The sequence below is a fragment of the Hippopotamus amphibius genome, chromosome 9 (genome assembly GCF_030028045.1).
Source record: "Hippopotamus amphibius kiboko isolate mHipAmp2 chromosome 9, mHipAmp2.hap2, whole genome shotgun sequence".
Lineage (NCBI taxonomy): Eukaryota > Metazoa > Chordata > Mammalia > Artiodactyla > Hippopotamidae > Hippopotamus > Hippopotamus amphibius.
Window position 1 is genome coordinate 114,283,333 of NC_080194.1, and position 13,922 is coordinate 114,297,254.

The 13,922-nt window shown below is 50.5% G+C and overlaps 1 protein-coding gene across 2 annotated transcripts in view; it reads left to right on the forward strand.

Annotated features, from left to right (window-relative positions):
• GSG1L (GSG1 like) overlaps positions 1-13,922 on the forward strand; it is a 222,982-nt gene that overhangs the window by 135,270 nt on the left and 73,790 nt on the right. The window contains exon 3 of one of the 2 annotated variants that reach the window (XM_057695292.1): positions 6,271-6,423. The exons of the other annotated variant lie outside the window; for it this stretch is intronic. Coding sequence (XP_057551275.1) covers positions 6,271-6,423 — 153 coding nt within the window. The remainder of the gene's footprint in view (positions 1-6,270; positions 6,424-13,922) is intronic. 2 annotated transcript variants of the gene reach the window in all.

Below are 13,922 nucleotides of genomic sequence, written 5' to 3' on the forward strand. Positions count from 1 at the left end.
ACAGTGGGAAACACAGATTTGAAGATCCCACCCTACCCCATCTCCCCCTCAGTGTTACCCACCGCAGGGTACTTATTCATCAACTCACATCAGGCATTATTGGTTGAGGGCTGCTGCTGGGGTGGAGGGCAGGGTGATGTCAATCTCCCAGCAGATAGGGAGTAGGCTCTGGTGACCAGGGCAAGCCCTGGGGCAGAGAGATGCTGGCACGTGGCAGGTGCATTGAAGTGCTGTGTGCAGGGATGGGTGGGACACCCCTTGAGTATTTTTTTTATGTATATTTATTTATTGGCTGCATTGGGTCTTCATTGCTGTGTACGGGCTTTCAGTAGTTGTGGCGGGGGGGGCTACTCTTCACTGTGGTGCGCAGGCTTCTCAGTGCGGTGGCTTCTCCTGTTGCGGAGCACCGGCTCTAGGCATGCGAGCTTCAGTAGTTGTGGCACATGGGCTCAACAGCTGTGGTTCATGGGCTATAGAGCACAGACTCAGTAGTTGTAGTTGTGGTGCACGGGCTTAGTTGCTCTGCAGCATGTGGGATCTTCCCGGACCGGGGCTTGAACCCACGTCCCCTGCGTTGGCAGGTGGATTCTTAACCACTGTGCCACCAGGGAAGCCCCTCCCCTTGAGTATTGATGTTCCCGTGGATTCTACTTCCCACCCTTTTCTCTTTGCTCTACATGCTTTTTTAGGGCATCCATCTCTTTAACAATCATGGCAAGTATTTAGTGAGTGCCCATGTCTTGCCAGTGCCCCCACATCCCTGTCTGAGCTCCAGCTGCCTCCGGAACATCCCCACTGGAGGTCCTGCAGCTGCTGTAGCCTCTGCACATGCAGGAGTGGCCTCACCACTTTCCTGCCTCAGCATCATCCCATTCTCCCTGAAGGACAGTGCCCGTCGGCTCAGATGCCTGCGCTGGCAACACGGCCCCACTCTGGACGCCTCCCTCTCCTTTGCCATCGCATTGATGAGTCAGCAGGAGTTATCAAGCTCCCTACTTGTCCTCATCCCGACTGTCGCCACGGCCCAGGCCACCACCATCTCATCACAAAACATGGCCCAAGCCTCCAGTGGGTCTCCCAGCCAGCCTCCTTCCAGAGCAAGCCTCCCTGCATGTCCTTCTCTTGCTAAGTCCTTTAGGACTGCACCTGCCTCTGCAGCATGGGTCAAACCCATCTTTTCCAGCCTGGTTACCAGTATTACAAACCAGGGTTCTTGGCCTCCTTAATCAATAGAAATTGACAAGACGCCAGACAAGAAATTCAGGCAAGGCTTTATTGGGGCCCCTGCTGCAGCAAGAGGGAGTGAAAACGAGCAACAGCTTCCCTTGCTCACTGGCTCCTGGAGCCGGGATGGGGGGTGGCGAGCTGGCTCCTTATATGGGGTGAGGGTAGGGGTGGGTCCCGGGGTTGGGCTGGAGGGGTGGCTTAGGGGGTTTTCCCACCCCTTTGGTGGTGTTGTGTGCAGGGGGCATGTGTAGTACCGAGCTTTTACTCCCAGCTCTTCAGAAGTGGCAGTTGGGATCTTGATCTTTTTATACTTTGTTGTCCATAACCATAATTTGCCCCAACTGCCAAGGCACGCAATTATTTTTAGTCCCTTATGGTTTCTTTGTATTTTGTTGCCTGAAGAGACTTTGTCAAGGTACAAGCATTGCAGCAAAGGCTCCCAGGTACCAGGTCCCGGCCTGAATCACCAGCGCCCTCAGGACCCATCTGCTCTTCCTGTCACCTCCTTCCCCACCACACCTGGTGGCCGGCTGGGCTCAGGATTACTGAGAACCCCCTCCCCCACCACAATCCCACTCCGTGGCCATCATCTTGCAAGGATTCTGGTTCAGGAAGTCTTTGGGATGCTGGAGTGCATGTAGATGAGAGCCGTGGCCAGGGAACCCAACCCTCCCCTCCCCCCACTCTGAATTCAAAGCGGCCGTTCTATCCTGCTAGGTTACAACCTCCCCACCCATGATGGTTTCTGGAGTCAGAGGGGCCTGGGTTTGAACCTAGATTGACTATATCACTCACTATCCAGCTGTGTAGACCAGTGGCTTAATCCCTCTGAACCTCAGTTTGCTCCTCTGTAAAATGGGTGCTGCATTGCTACCTTGCAAAGTTGTCAGGAAGGGTGGGGGAGGTCATGTGTGTGAATGCTGGTGTCTGAAGCCAGAGGCCCTGGAAGCAGACCCTGGGCTGAAGATCCATGTGCAAGTCATTTATAAAGGAAATGCCCCAGGGAAGAGTGGTAAGGGAATTGGGGGAGAAGGACGGGGAAGGGAGGAAGGCAAGTGAAGCGGTGATGTCAGGCCAGGGCCCAGGGAGGGCAGCTTCAGTTTTGGCCCCATGGGAGCTTTGCAGTGTGCTCACCTCCCAGAGTTGCCTCCACCAGAGCCATGGGGCAGGACCACCCTGGTCAGCCACTGGCTGATGACAGCACAAAGAGGAAAATGTAAGTTTCCAGGCACTTTCTGAATGAAGGTGGGCAAGAGGGAGTCCAGCTTCCCAAAGACAATCCTCCAAAGACAGAAAGACTAAAAAGAGGTGCAAGGGGCTTCCCTGGTGGTGCAGTGGTTAAGAATCCACCTGCCAGTGCAGGGGACACGGGTTTCAGCGCTGAGCCGGGAAGATCCCACATGCTGCAGAGCAACTAAGCCCGTGCGCCTGTGCTCTGGAGCAACTAAGTCCCTGCACCACAACTACTGAGCTTGCGCTCTAGAGCCCACGAGCCACAACTATTGAGCCCATGTGCCACAACTACTGAAGCCCACGTGCCTAGAGACCAAGCTCCGCAACAAGAGAAGCCACCACAATGAGAAGCCCATGCACCGCAATGAAGAGTAGCCCCCGCTGGCCGCAACTAGAGAAAGCCCGCTCAACACAACGAAGACCCAATGCAGCCAATAAATAAATAAGTAAAATTTATTAAAAAAAAAAAAAAAGAGGTGCAAGGACACTGGGTGGAACATTAACATGGTCCAGTATGACTTGCACGTGGTAGACAATAACCTTTGGCCCTTATTGTGATGTTGCTGCTGCTATTAGCATAACCTCAGCAGCAATTCCACCTCTTACTATAGTTATGAATTTCCTTGGCTTGGGTGGGCTGAAACTTTCAGACAGATGCTCTGAGCCCAGTGGGTAGACAGGGAAATAAATCTGGCAGAAATAAGAAGCATCACCCCAGCCACGCAGCTGAGATTCCACTGCCTGTTTCTCTGTGGTTCACTTACTCCTGGAGTATCTCAGCCCCCCCATGCCCATCCCATCTCCCATCCCATCTGAAAGGGCAGAGCTGAGCCCTGCTCTGAGGGATGGTGGGTGGGGTGCAGGCTTGGCCTGGGGCCCACTTGGGCAGGATGAGAGCATCCCCTGGGGGAGCGGGGGCGTGCGGGGGAGTCGGCTGAGTCAGTGAGCCTCACTGTGGTGAGGGGCGGCCTCCGCCCACTGGCAGGGCAAACAGCAGGCAGCTGGAGGTGAAGGCTGCTGGGAGGGAGACCAGACCTCCCCGAGGGCAGCCACCCCCCTGCATGGCCTAGCTTGCCCTGCACCTCCTGCCTTCCTCCTCACTGGCTGGTGGGCCTTGGGCCAGCAAAGGGCCTCGGAGGCTGCGAGTGTACGGTGCCAGGGGCTGTTTTAACAACATCCAGGCTGCCAAGAGCACATTATTGTCTTACAGAAATCCAAGGGATTGCCCAGGAGATGTGATATTTTTGTAGCAAAAAAAAAAAAAAGGAAAAAGAAAAAAGAAAAGTTCTTCGAAGCTCTGAAAGCCCTGTTGCGTTAGAATGATAGTGGGTATTTGAGACTCTGGATCCCTCATCAGGGAACAGGTAGGGGCTCAGAAATTGCTGTTTGTGTGCTTCCTTCACTGAATGGTGTATATCGGGGGTCCCTAGGACATTAAGATAGAAGGAACAACTTGTCCAAAGGCAGAAAGGTAGGGAAGGACATGTTTGACAGCTTCCGAGAAAAGAAAAGCTGAGGATCAGGACTCCTTGGTTGTAAGAGACAGAAATTCTACCACAAATTGGGCTTAGGCAAAGACAAGGATTTCTTGGTTCATATGATTAAAAGAACAAATGGCTGGGACTTCCTAGGTGGCGCAGTGGTTAAGACTCTGCCTGCCAATGCAGGGGACACAGGTTCGATCCCTGCTCCAGGAAGATCCCACATGCCTCAGAGCAGCTAAGCCCGTGCGCCTGTACTCTAGAGCCCATGAGCCACAACTATTGAGCCCGTGTGCTGCAACTACTGAAGCCCTTGTGCCTAGAGCCCGTGCTCCGCAACAAGAGAAGCCACTGCAGTGAGGAGCCCACGTACCACAATGAAGAGTAGCCCCCGCTCGCCACAACTAGAGAAAGCCCGTGTGCAGCAACAAAGACCCAATAAATAAATAAATAAATAAATAAATAAATAAATAAATTTGTATATAAAAAAAAGAACAAATGGCTGGCAGCTTTAGGCATGGGTGGATCTGGGGGCTCAATGTCACAGGACATGATATTCCTCCATCTCTCGGTGCTGCCTTCCTTGGCCTTGGCTTCGCTCTCAGGAAGGCCCTTACTGCCTGATGCAGTCATTTCTAGCCTTCCATCTTCCCAGCCTCCAACCCAGTGGAGAAAGGAATTTTCTTTCCCAATAGTTTCAGTGAAAGTCCCATACCTGACTCATTGAACTGACTTGGGTCATGTGTCCATCTCTGGTCACGACAGGTCCATAGTCCCTTCTCAAAACCTGTGGTTATTGTAGCTCTGAAGGTAAGCCACGTGATGTGCTCTATCTCTTACTTGCCACCCTTTTTTCAGAAATCATGCCTCTTCCCACAATGTCACTTCTCCCTCTGGACTGTCTCTAGCCTCGACCTCACTCCAGGACCCCTCAGCTCCATTTCCAGTCCCCACCATGTCCCTCCACACAACAACAGTAATAATGCATGTGAACTGAGCTCTCACTATGTGCTAAGCACACGCTTGCTACGTTGCTGTGTGATTGAATCCTCACAGCACCACAATACTATGAGATAGGTGGTATCATTATCCCCATTTTATAGGTGAAGAAACTGAAACGTAGAGAGGTTCATTCCTGAACCAATGACTAGAATCAGAAGGACATGGAGCTCTGATTGGTCAGATGAGTCACGTGCCCAAACATGGAGCCAGGATGTGGACTGGCTGCAACTGAACTGTACAGACTGAGAGAGGAAAGGAGTTTTCCAAATAAAAAGCATGTAGGAAGAAGGAGGAATAATGTAGGATGGGAAAAATAGAAAATGCCCCCTAATTAAGGTGGCAAATGATGGTAACCCAATTTGGACCAACAGAGGGGAAAAGCAAGCTGTGCTGTTTTAGGGAATAGAAAGAAGATTTGGATAGCCAAACCACTGGAAGGAGGGGGTGCAGCTGGCTTTCAGGAACAGCTGGAACCAGGTGCTTACACTGTCAGAGTGCCTGGACTCCCATCTGGGCCTCTCTTCCTGTCTAATTCAATGAGTTCCAAGCTCAGATTCCTAGAGTAGGGCCTTGATTGGCCAATTATAGGTCACACGATCACATTGAACCAATCAGCAGTGGTTCTGGGTCCCACCCAGGAGGGTGGGACCACAGCAGAACGTGGCAGCTCCCAAGAGAAACACAAGGTTGAAGCTGTGGGAATAGCATTGGTGGTTTCTAGGAAAAAGTGGAGTAGGGTATAGGGTAAACAAAAATGTAGGTGTCCCTTGAGGGCAAGCATGATGTGTGTAAGAGCTGGGATGCTTATAGCTGCAGTAACAGAGAACATCACACTGGCCAGCTTAGCCACAAGGAAGCCCTTGGGGCTGGTGGTTGGGTGGCCCAATGAGGTCATCTTTCCATCGCTCTGCTCAGCAACTAGTGTCAGCTTCATCCTAAGGCAGGTGCCCTCCAGGCCATGAGATGGTTCCCAGTGGCAGTCATCTGATAGATGGAAAGAGAAAGAGAGCTTCCCATCCAGCCACAGGATGGAAGTTCTTCCCACTAATCTGAATGGGACTGCTTATTGGTCACATGCTTCCCTGCACCAGTAACGGTCACCCCAAGAGTGCCACGCTCCGACCGACTTAGGCTGGTGTTCCTGAGCCAGTCCTGGTGAGGAGGATGGCTGACCAGGATTGTCTTACCTAATCAGGACCCACCCTAGAACTAAGGTCTTCTCTAAAACGACCCGATACCCCAACCCAAGGGCATGGGGTGGAACGAACCCAGGGAGAGTCCGCCCTGTGCATCCTCATCTCGTGACCTCCCTGCCTCCTCCCTGCAGGGGTCCTGTGGCTGTCAGTGGTCTCCGAGGTGCTCTACATCCTCCTGCTGGTGGTTGGTTTCAGCCTCATGTGTCTCGAGCTCTTCCACTCCAGCAATGTCATCGATGGGCTCAAGCTCAACGCCTTTGCAGCCGTCTTCACAGTGCTCTCAGGTAAGGCAGAGGGCCTCGGCCAGTGGGGCAAGAGCATACCCGAACCAACCCTGTGCTCAGAGCAGAGGGGAATATGGCCTCTGGAACCACCCTCTGGCTAAGGCCTGATTGGTCCTCCTGGGTGACCGTGGACCAATCACCTCTCTTCTCGGCGCCTCAGTGTTACAATTTGTGAAGTGAGATTTGTCTGCTCCCTTATTCTCTGATTCAGCACATGTTTACTGAGTGTCTTGTGTGCCAGGTATATGCTAATAAGTACTGGGGTTAGAGTGATGAACGGAAACAGACAGTTCCAGCGCTTCATGGAGCTTAACACACAGGGGAGAGAGAGATGGGTTAGCTGGAGATGTATGCGGGAGATGAATGCCACATGGCTACCTGATGGATTGGATTTGTTGCACGAGGGAAAGGGAGGTGGTCGTGAACATGGGCGGACGGTGGTGTTTTTCACAGGGTTATAAAAGGGGAGCCTGTTGGGGGTGGCGGGCATATCACTCATCTGCTTTAGCTTATTTGCCCTGGAAACCTCCGTGGGGAGAGGGCCAGCAGGAATCTGGATGAACAAACACATTTGGAAGCTCAAGGGTGAGGGCGGGGTGAGCAGAGATTGTGGGCAAAGGCCAAGGATTATGAGGGTTTTAGGAAGAATTGGATGGTTGGCGGCAGCATATGACTCAGGGAGGGGGAGACAGGAGGCTCCAAGAAAAGGTCACTGGATTAGGTGGCCAGGTGCCCAGAATAGTTTCAGCAGATCCAGGTCATAAGGGGTTAAGCCGGGAGTTTGCCAGAAGGAAGTTAAAGGAGGTCGTAAACCATAACTTCAGGAGGCCTGACAGAGCAGTGGCTTGGCTGTGTACATCTGTTCCTAAAAAGCCAAATGTAAATTGAATTTCTATAAATCTAATCCTCTTCTTCATGCATTGGAAGAACACTCTATTTAATGAAACCAAAACGATGAGCCTTTTGGTAAGGGAAATAATTGCCCCCTAATTGAGGTATGTATATATAACAGAAGGATCTCTCAAAGAATAAAGAGTGGAATTTAAGGAATTATAGCACGCTCCATAGATCCAAAATGCGCATTGTATTCCCAGGATATGAGAAACCTAACCAGAATAGTAAAGGGAAGAAAAGAGAAACAGAGTGGTCCTCACAGCACGGTGCTGATTTTGCAAACCACACCCCCCCGCCCCCCGCCAGCTATTCCATATAGAGAGATGGTTTATTCTTTTGTTGTTGTTGTTGTTAAATGCATTTATTATGTCCGAAATCAGTTTTCATTCATGACTCTTTTTTTTTTCATATTTTATTCATTTATTCAACCAACATTCACTGAAGACCTCCTGGGCTCCAGGGATGGTACTAGATTTGGGGGAGTCAAAGAAAAACTGACTCAGTCCTTGGCCTCCTGAAGTTTGTGATCTTGTACAGAGACGCATCAGATGACTGTAACACAGGGGGTTGATCGCCATGGACTGATCTCCATGAACTTGAGTCTTGCAGGGGGGCACCTACATTTGCCCAGAGGGTGGGGATGGGTGGGGTGGGGCACGGGGAAGCAACCACTTTAGCTGAGACTTGGGAAAAAACTTTAAGAGTTTGCTTGATGGACAACAGGGAGCGCATTCCAGGTGGAGGGAACAGCACAGGAAAAAGCCTAGGGAGATGGCATACTCTGGAAACTTCATATAGTTCAAAATAGCTGGGACGTAGAAAGTCAGGCGAGTAGGAGTGTTGAGAGATGAGGCTGGAGAGCCTGTCAGGGGTCTTGGTGCTTTGCAGTGGTCTGTAGATTTTATCATGCAGGCAATAAGGAGCCACTGAAGAATCCAGAGCAAAGGGTGATATGGTCAGCTTTGCATTTGGGGAAGAGGGTTCAGGGCGCAGCACAGGTGGAGGGGAGCGAGAATGGAGGTGAGGAGGTCGGCTAGGTGGTAAGAAAGGGTGAGGCCCCAGCATGGGAGACGCAGGCACCATGCCCTCCGGCCAGGAGGTAAAGTCAGCAGGGCTTGCAGACTGATTAAGAGAGGTGGGCAGGAGTGGGTGGTATGGAAAAACCACGACTCGAGGTCAAGGATTCCTAGCGTGGAGTCCACAGAACTCAGGGGGTCTGTGAACGTCGATGGGGGAGAAGTTACATCTTTATGTCTCTAACTTGTAAGTGACATTTAGACTATCTTTCAAATATGAACGGAGGCAACACATCACAGTTGTGGGCGGCACCTGTGACAGTCACCAGTAGGAGCCACGTTTTTCATATCACACTACAGTTGTGCAGCTATCTGGAAATGCACTCCTTCAGAAGGGCAGTGCTTCTCAGAGCTTCCGCTCAATCTTATCTAACATGTTAATGAAGAAGCACGTATGTTCCTATACAACACATTTGTCTGAATATTTTGCTAATTGTATTTCAATATAACTGGTGTCTTCTGTCATCCTATTATTTTATCTTATGCAGCTGGAAACATCATTCTGGGGAGGGGCCTCCAGGTCCAGATGGCCAGATCCCGAATCTGGGCTGGCATTTGGCCGGGATGAGATGGTACCACCAAGATGGGGAAGGTGGGAAAAGGGCAGGTGTGGGAGATGATGGGTCCCTTTTGAACACGGTGGGCTGAGGTGCTGCGGACCACTGAGGCTCCTTTCCTTGTCAGTGGTTTCATCTCTCCATTCCTTTCTCTCTACCAAGCATCAAAGAATCCCTTCCATTATCCCAAGCATCCAGCCCTCCCCTCAACCTGCTTACTCCGGTAACAAAATAAAAGCTGGTGGCCAGCCCAAGGCAGTCGTCTCCAGTTCTTCAAGCAGGCCTCTCTCGTGGGGAAGCGGGTAGGGGGCTCTTCCCCCTACCTAAAAGGGCTTATCAAAATTTTCACCCCTCAATAAAACCCAGTTTCTTCCAGCGGGGAGTCCCACTGCTAAAGAAAATAAGATCGTCTCTGTAATTTCAGGCAGATAAACAATGCAGGGCTCAGGGAGGTTAATTGACTTGCCCAAGGTCACACAGCTGGTCAGTTGTGGAGCTGGGATTAAACCCAGCTCCTGCTGGCTTCAAAGCCCTCTGCTCTTTTCTCAGGATTGCACTGCAGGAGTGACCAGGCAGGCAGAGAGGGAGAAGACTTTTAAGTCCTCAGAAAACAGTAACTGAGAAAGATGTGGCAGCCAGATGATGTGATAAGACTCAAGTAGCAAGTGGGGGAGAGAGGGATTCTGTGTTCATGCCTGGGAGAAGAGAAACCCAGGAGAAACAGGAGACCAGGAGAGAGCCAAGTCCCTAACCTGCCTGGCTTGGAGGAACCAGGAAGCTGGCCTTTTGGGAGCCCTTTGAGAACAAGGAACCTGGGGGAGGTGGGGTGTGGAGGGGTGGGGGCGTGAGAGGCTTGGAGGAAGTGGGTGCCCTTCTGGTTTGCTCCTGTGGGAGGGGAAGGAGTGGGCAAGTAGGGTCGGGGAGAGCCTGTCGACTGAGTCTGTGCCGGACCAGCTCACACTGAGGGGTCCTCAGCTCAAGGTCAGTGCCTTCTGGGGCAGAAGAGAAAGCAGAGGTAGGGCAGCCCCTGCTAGAACCAATTATTATAATTAATTATTATAACGAGCCGGTGGGTTAGGATTAATTGTAATAGCCAACATCAACTGAGATGCCTCCTTCTGCCAGCACTGGGCTGACCTGACACGTGTGTTAATATCTTAATTCCTCAGTGTCCTTGTGGGAGGGAGTAACATTACGTCCATTCCACAGATGGGAAGACTGACTTGCCTGCAGTCACATAGCTAGTCAGTTGTTGAACCCAGAGCCTGCCACACAGAGTGCTTTGAGCAGGGCTTGGCCCCCAGGACTTCAGGTTGTCAACGTTGTTATTATTATTCCTAGTTGTCCCTGAATACACCGAGGGGCAGATCATGGCCCCAGGGACCAGCCCTGTCACAGTGAGGCTGGGGTGGAGGGATTGGGATTCTGCACCGAAGGGACAAGGGGTGGCAGGGCAGGGCCAGCAGGGCTGTGTCCCAACCCTGGCAGGAGGATGATGGTACAGAGGGGGTCGGCGTGAGGGCTGGAGGTGGGGGCTGTGATTGTTGGTCTGCTGGTCCAGAGCCTAGACCGCCCAGGGCTTCCAGGGACCCACAAAGCGCTTTAATTTGGGCTGCTTTTAAAATCGGAAGAAAAAAATAGAATAATGATGAAGACATAAGAATGAATCTAGACTGGGTTATATTTTTTATACCGCTGCCATCATAAAATGTAATTTTTAATATTTCTTTTATGGAGGAATGAGCCCACGAAGGCAAAAGTGCCCGGGGCCCATGAAAGTCATAATGTGGCCCTGCACTGGGCCACGGCTTTTCTCTCAGGACTAATTCCAGACTAATTCCAGGCTAATTCCAGACCAATTCCAGACCGGGGGCGGGGGGTGGTAGGGGGCGAGGTGCAGCTCTAGTGCCAGCGTCCCCCCAGCCCGCCCGGTCCTGTGACTTTAGCAGGGATGCTGGAGAAGATGGGGCCCCCTGGGCCACTGTCTCTTCTTGAAGCGGTCAGGATCGTGTATCTCGGGGTGGATGTGAAAGCAGGCTGGAAGATGTCTGGTCTTCCCCAGGTTCTCTGAAAAATGAGGCTGATCTACTTAGGAAGAAAAGAAAGTCATTTGGAGAATTCCTGCACGGTTAGGCTAACAACAGGGGGCTTTTAGTAAAAACTGCACTGGCATGAAGAGAAACACGTCTGTTTCCAGGAAATAGTCAGACCTCGTGGAGAAGTCAGCAAGAGTCTATTTTGTTAAGTATTGAGAAAAGGAAATTTTGTGATAAGACAAAAAAGGACCAAGGGTGTGGTAGCTCTTTGAATCCGGGAAACTGGAACCTTATCTTTTATGTAATCTTGGCATATTTGGTTTCATCATAAAGCATATATTTCACTGCACAGTACCTCACTCTTGTACTTAAACTTGTAATTAATTTCTTAACCTTCAGCCATGTTTTATAATTATTTTGTGACATTATATACATAATGTGTGATTTGAAAATTTTTATTTTAATTTCTTTTTTAAAAATACAGAATATCTTAAACTTGAAAGGCAACTGAATGGAGTATGATGGGAATGGGGATGTTTTGATGCTTTTGTGACCAAAAAATACAGGGCTAGTGGACACTTAGAATAGGAATTAAGGGACTTCCCTGGTGGTCCCGTGGTTAAGACTTCGCCTTCCAGTGCAGGGGGTGTGGGTTTGATCCCTGAAGGGGGAGCTAAGATCCCCACATGCCTAGCAGCCAAAAAAACCAAAACGTAAGACAGAAGCAATCTTGTAACATATTCAAAAAAGACTTTAAAAATGGTCCGCATCAAAAAAATCTTTAAAAAAAAAGAACAGGAATTCAAGTTAGAATCCTGTATGTTTTTCTTCGAAGGAGTAATTACCTTATGCATTAAGAATGACTTCTGAGAATTTTGATTGAGAAACATTAAAGTCTTAACCATTACAAGCAATTTTAAAAAATTTCAGGGACTATTTTGAGAGTGAGGTATGAGTTGGACACCTACCAGTGCGTTTTGGACAGAGCTTTGGGGACCTGGAGGCCAGGTGCCTGAGGGACAAAGCAGGCACATCCCCAGGAAAGAGCCGAGCCCCCAACCTGCCTGGCTCAGAGGAACCAGGAAGGTGGCCTTTCAGGAGCCCTTTGAAAACAAGGCCCTAGCGGACGGGGGGTGGGTGAGACACCAGTGGGGCCACCGGAATCCTCAAGAACCAAGCTGTGAGGCGTGCAAAGTGCTCCCTGCTCCCCTGGACCCATTGCCAGCCCCAGGAGCATTGAAGCCTGTGAGTTCTAGGAAGGCAATTTTGCAGAGCCATTGGCCCCTGCATCTGATCTGACGCTGCCTTTTGTGAATGAATGTGAGCTGGTTAACCCTTTGGGTTTGCCTTTCATTGGCTGCCAGAAAGCTTAAATCTGTTTAATATTCAGTCTTAGCAGCTTCCCCCAAGCGACGTTGCCCGTGGTCTTGAATTCCTCCCCAGTCCACCCTTCACGTAATTCCTTGGCTCTTCCTTAGAGCTTGCTCTTGGTGTGATGATTTGTAACTTCCTACTGTAAACCACCATTGTATTTTAGGAGAAGTTTCCTGAGACACTAATTCCACTAGCCACCCTGCAAACTTGGGCCTGTGCTAAAAAGAATCCCCTGCCCACAGCTCCCTCTGTTCAGTTCTTCTGCCCTGGCCAGACCGGGTCTCTTGCTCATAACTTAGAGAGCAACTACTTTTGTGTATTTTTGTGTCTAAAAGTGCAGAGGGTCTAAATCAGAGAAATGAGTTTTTCAATATTATTAAAAGATTCTTTTGCTTGCAGATGACAAGAACCCAATCAAATTAGCTAAAGGAAGAAAGGAGGGGGGACTGAACTCTATTGATTCATGTAATTGAAAAGTACAGGGTGGTTAAACATCAGGCATGGCTGCATCCAGGTGATCTGTTATCAGGAATCATCTGTCTCTCCAAACTCTGACTTCTTTTAGCTTTGATCTCAAGCCCATCCATATGGAGAGCAGATGGTCACAAGCAGCTCCAGGCTTACATAAGATTCCAGAGGTAGAGAGAACTCCTTTCTAATACCTCCTACAAAACTCCAAGGAGGACTGTGATCAGACCAACTAGGTTCACGGACTCATTCCTGAACTAGCCACCATGCCAGAGGATGAAGTACTCTGATTAGCCAGGCCTGTGTCTCTAGGCACACCTGTGGTGTGGGCTTAGCCATGGACCAAGTAGGATTATTACGCAATAGTGGACAAGTGGTTGCCCAAAGGAACTAGTTGACTGCAAGTCCCCGTGGTTGGGAATTGGTTAACTTGTCAAGTTGGGAGATTATCAGGAGGTCAGCGGTGGAGCTAAAGGACTCAGAGCCCCAGGAATGGTAGAGGTCTTTGTTTGGGTTCCTCCAAAGCAGACCCTAAGGTGAAGATATGGGTTCAAGTAGTTTATTTGGGAGGTGGTCCCAGGAAGTATGGCAGGATTTGTACAGTGGATTTGTAAGATGAAGACAGGAGGGCCAATAAAGGGAGTGTGGGTAAGTGGGTGACCACTGGGGGCAACTAGGCTTCCCTCCTGAGAGACTGTGTCGGGCACCCATGGGGTGGGAAAGCAGTGGGATTTACTCACCAGCTCCCATCCATCACTGGTTCAGGGGCACTCCTGACTCAGGAACCCCCCAGCATTTCTACCTTTTTCCACCTAAGAAGGCAAGTATTTGAGGAAAGAAGCCACCAACCCACACAGGAGCTGCCAACCAAAGCCGCAGGTGACCTCTGAGGTCGGCCCGGGGCCTGTGGGTGAGGACAAACCAAGGCAAAGGGGAGTGTTCTGACATGAATGCGTGCCCGGCAATATAATCCCAACGCTATTCACCACCAGATGCCATGGCCCCAGCAAGACTGCCCCACTGCGGGTGCCACCTGTAAGTTCAGGGGGTCCGCAGGCCACCCTCACCTCTGACCAATGGGCTTCAAATCAGCT